At 36.1% G+C, this 4811-nt stretch overlaps 1 protein-coding gene across 1 annotated transcript; it reads left to right on the top strand.

Annotated features, from left to right (window-relative positions):
* Positions 1-568: 568 nt before the first annotated feature.
* Positions 569-4368, top strand: LOC101899827 (fork head domain-containing protein crocodile). The gene has a single exon (XM_005190273.4). The coding sequence runs from the start codon at positions 1221-1223 to the stop codon at positions 2874-2876; it is 1656 nt and encodes a 551-aa protein (XP_005190330.2). The 5' UTR covers positions 569-1220; the 3' UTR covers positions 2877-4368.
* Positions 4369-4811: the final 443 nt, after the last annotated feature.

The raw sequence follows: 4811 nt of genomic DNA, 5'->3' as shown, positions 1-4811 counted from the left end.
TGTTTGTCCAACCAAAAAACAAAGCAAGCCAACCAAAGGGAGTATTACTAATTGTAATAAAAACAACAACATCGACATCATACCCATTTAGAGTAGAGCAGTGGTAACTTTGGGGGTGAACTCTCGCTCTCTCCGTCTCTTTTTGGTGATTTTGTGAGTGTTTGTATATTCTGTGCGTTAGAGAAAATATTTTTCCAACCACACAACACACACATACACACACTCTCATGCAAGTTAACTAATCCCAAAGAGTTCTGGTGGCATTGTTGTTGTTTTTGTTTGTTGGAGAGAATGAATGAGAGTGCAGCCAAGTGGACTGGCTGCCTGTGTGTGGTGCATATTTGGCCTGCCTGCTGGTACAATGATAGTGGTGAAATTGTGCCATAAAAAATAACAACAACAACAGTAACGTTATAAAAACAACACCCATCGTCATTTTCCAGTTCTCCCAATCATTGACAAGACTCTGTGAATGGCTAAGCTGCCTGTGAGCACCCTCTAAGCAGCCATACACACACGTACACAAGCCCAGTGGGATTGTTGTGTTGATGAATTGTGCGGGTGCTCGCCTTGCCCTGCCATTGACGTTGTTTGGGTGCTGTGTGTAGAGATTTTCATGTATCCGTACTGACTCATGGCAAATGTTGTTTCAGTCACAGATTCAGTGTCTGACGTGTTACTAAAGTGAACGCAACGTGCAAGGAGTTGTAACGCAACAACATTCTTCGCTCGCTCAGTGACCAAAAAAATATACCTACAAGAAGAAAAATATTTTCTTTATAAAAACACAGTTTTTCCTACGGCATAACCGCAACGTTAAGAAAATACAAATCGCAATGAAAAATTAAAGAGACATTAAAAAATCAAAAATATTTATCAAAAGAGAATAAAAATAATATTGATAAATATTTGAAAATTATAAAGTGAAAATAAATTTTGAAAAAAAAAAATTTTCCGAAATTAAAGAACATTAAAATTGTTACTTTCTGAAAATCAAAAACGTAAAGAAATCGTAAAATTTATTTGAACAGAAACTAGTACGAATCTTCAAGATTTTAAAACAAACAGTGTGGGCAATTAAACATTTCAAAATAAAATCAAGTTTAATAATGTTGAAAAACACAACTAAAAATTAGAAAATATTAAAAAATTTCTTTTCACCAAATTTCGATCAACTATTCGAAAACATAACCAAAAGCAACTACAACAACTCTGCCATCATGCATACCCTGTTCACCGATCAAAATTCATTTTCCCGCCACTACGCCCAAACCGCCGGCTATCCTTCCACTGCAGCAGCCGCCGCCACAGCCGGAGCCATGACCACAGCATCGGCTGCCGCTGCAGCCCATTATGCCTATGATCAGTATTCCCGTTATTCCTATCCAGCATCGGCCTACGGCCTGGGGGCTCCTCATCAAAATAAGGAAATCGTTAAACCACCATATTCCTATATTGCCCTAATTGCCATGGCCATACAGAATTCCGCCGACAAAAAGGTGACATTGAACGGCATCTATCAGTACATCATGGAACGATTCCCCTACTATCGGGACAACAAACAAGGTTGGCAAAATTCCATACGCCACAATCTCAGCCTTAACGAGTGCTTTGTGAAAGTGGCCCGCGATGATAAAAAACCTGGCAAGGGTTCGTATTGGACTCTGGATCCCGATTCCTATAATATGTTCGATAATGGTTCATTCCTGAGGAGACGTCGTCGTTTCAAGAAAAAGGATGTGCTGCGCGAAAAGGAAGAAGCCATGAAACGCCAGGCCATGATGAATGAAAAATTAGCTGAAATTAAGCCGCTGAAAATTATGACTGCCAATGGGTTGATTGATGCCAAACATATGGCCCATGCCCATGTGGCTCATCATGCTGCGGCAGCCCATCATGTCGCCGCTGCCCACCATTTTAAAAAGGAACCTTTGAGCATGGATTTGGGCTGTCTCACAGGCAAGGATGGCATGGCTGCCGGTTTGAGTGTCCTTAATTCCTGTCACGACAGTTTGGCTCAAATGAATCATTTAACCGCTGCCGGGGCCGTGGACCATCCTGGTTTTACCGTCGATACCCTGATGAATGTCTACAACCCGCGTCTGCATCACAGCGCCTATTCCTATGCACATCATCCATTGAACGATGAAAATCTCAGTGTGGCTGCCTCGAGTCAAATGCATGCTCATCATGCCGCCGCTGCCCATCATGCCCAGCAACTGAGGCATCATCATCATGTGCCGCATGGTCATCCGCTTACACCCGGCGGTGCTAGTCACAATGGTGTACAATTGGGTGGCATAAGTTCGGGTACCACTACAACCACCTCGTCGGGTAACTCGCCCACAACCATATCCACACCGCATGGACCAGCCCATGGTGGTTGGTACACTCCGGAAACACCACCGTCGGAGCCATTGAATAATTCATCTTCCGTCAATGGTACACCCACCCAGTCGAACAATAACAGTAACGCCAATGGACTGGTCAATCAAAGTGGCAACAATGGCCACCAGCAAAATAATCAACATCACCATTCGACAGTGACCAGTAGTCCCAACTCCTTGGCTGCCGGCCATACATCTTTGGGTTTCCGTGACATGATTTTCGAACAGAATCAAGTGTGTCACATGGACACCGGCAGTCCGGCGGGTAGTATCCAGTCGGCCAGTCCACCCGCTCCTGCCGCCGTCTCCAGTTCAGCTGTTTCCACAAATGCTGCCGCTGCCGCCTTAATCAGTTCACATCATCATCACCATCATCATCATCATGCTCTAAGCGGGAATTTTGGCAACCTAAGTAATCTCAGTAATCTCTCGCACTACCGATCCCATGTGGGTCATTACCAGGACTATGGCATTAAATATGGAGTTTAAGTGAAAGTTGAAATCGCCCAGCTAAACTTCTGCAAGAGAAGTCGGGGATTTTTGATCTGTCGCCACAAGTTTGGGATTTTTTTCAGAGAAATTCTTTAAACTCTTTAGTGTGTGTGTGTGTGTAAGTAACTGCGTTTCAGACGATGGATGCTTAGGAAATCCAAAGCATTTAAATTATTTTGTTTTTGTAAAAAAAGAAAGCATTTTGTAAATATTTGAACGAGAGTTGACAGTTAAGTCTAGTTAAGAAATATTAAGATTAGCTGTGACACTTAAAATTGTTTCAAGGCAGGAGAGAATATATAAAACTAGAGTTAGAAAAACAGGGGGAGATTGTTTGGTATATTTTTGAGGATACATATTTTGGTGATCAGTCAACTATTTGTAACATCGAATCAATGTTCATTTATTTATTCTGAGATTTTTAAATTTAATTACAATATTAGTTTTGCGAAAACCGGCAGACACTATGGCAGTTAAAACATACACAATTAGAAAAACTAAAGTTGAACGACGAGTTTTACTAAAAAAATGTTTAAAACAACAATAACTCAACTTTAATTTAAATTCACCAATGGTTAGCTATTTTTCCTATTTAAAATACATAACTTATTTTAAATACCTGACGTTTTCAAAATTCTGTTTAATTCGAGTTAATATGAAAATCGATTTACACTATGAAATTAACACATGATTCGAAATCCCTTTTTTTGTTTCAATGAAAAATTTTCTCAATTTAATAAATGGTTATATCTAAATTCTTTATTAAGCAATATCTGAAATTTTAAAATTGACATAAACAAAAAATAAGTAAATCAAAGTTCGATTAAATGGAGTTTACATTAAATTGTTCTTATGAACATATTTCACTTAAATTTTTAAATAACTAAATTATAAAATAAAATATTTCTCCATCGTTTCTTCTACAGACACTATTAAGTGTATCCTTAAAAGTTATATAAATATTCTCAACTCTTCTTGTTATCTTCAATCTGCCGAAAAAATAAATATACATGTTATTTTATATATTTATTAAGTATTCTTTGTTTTCATTTTCTCAATGTATTTTTATTATTATTTAATAGTTATTATTAACAAAATTCAATGCTTCAAATGTATCTCATTTTCACAAAATAATCACTTGATCGCAAACTGTACAAAAAAAAAATAAACATTGTAAAAATTACTAGTAACATAAGGAAATAATAATTACTACATTAAAAAATTAATAATAATGCTAAACTCTAAATTAAATTAATATAGTTATCATGTTTTTTAAATAGTTCTTTTTGTAAGATGTAATTTTAATAATAACAATAATTATAGTATAATCATAAATAATGTTATTACAAACAAACAAAAACAACAACACCATAAATAATAATAAAAGAAAACTTTTTCGAAATTATTAAAAACCAAAAAAAAAGAACAATACTTTGAACAAATATATGATATTAGCAAAAACACTACGTGTATGTTAAAAAAAAATTAACCAGTCGTTTTCATTTCATTATGTAGAACATAGTTGTGGGCGGAAAAGTGATATAAAATTCTTTATCAAAAAAAAAAAAAAAAAAAAAAAAACAGTAAAGAAAGTCCGATTTTATGATACCCTACACCACTTTGCTAATTTAGTTGAGCTCCACTTAAAAATTAAAAGTTTTTATGGGAGAATTCAATCATACACGCTATGATTATAATTATAATTTAAAATTCAAATGCTAAAGCATTTGTATCTTTTAAATTCGGACTTGTATTGCCCATTTGGTGCAAAATTAATTTGAAATCAGATAAAGATATATATGGGAACTATATCCAAATCTGAACCGATCTCGATAAAATTTGGCAAAGATATTTTTGAGCTGTATTTGATATATTTCCCTGAATATCGTTGTTACGGAGTGCATATTACGGCTGTAGGTAACAAATACAACA

The sequence above is a fragment of the Musca domestica genome, unplaced genomic scaffold, assembly GCF_030504385.1.
Source record: "Musca domestica strain aabys unplaced genomic scaffold, Musca_domestica.polishedcontigs.V.1.1 38, whole genome shotgun sequence".
Classification (NCBI taxonomy): Eukaryota; Metazoa; Arthropoda; class Insecta; order Diptera; family Muscidae; genus Musca; species Musca domestica.
The sequence above is the reverse complement of the archived record's forward strand: the minus strand, read 5'-3'. Positions and strand labels throughout refer to the sequence as shown.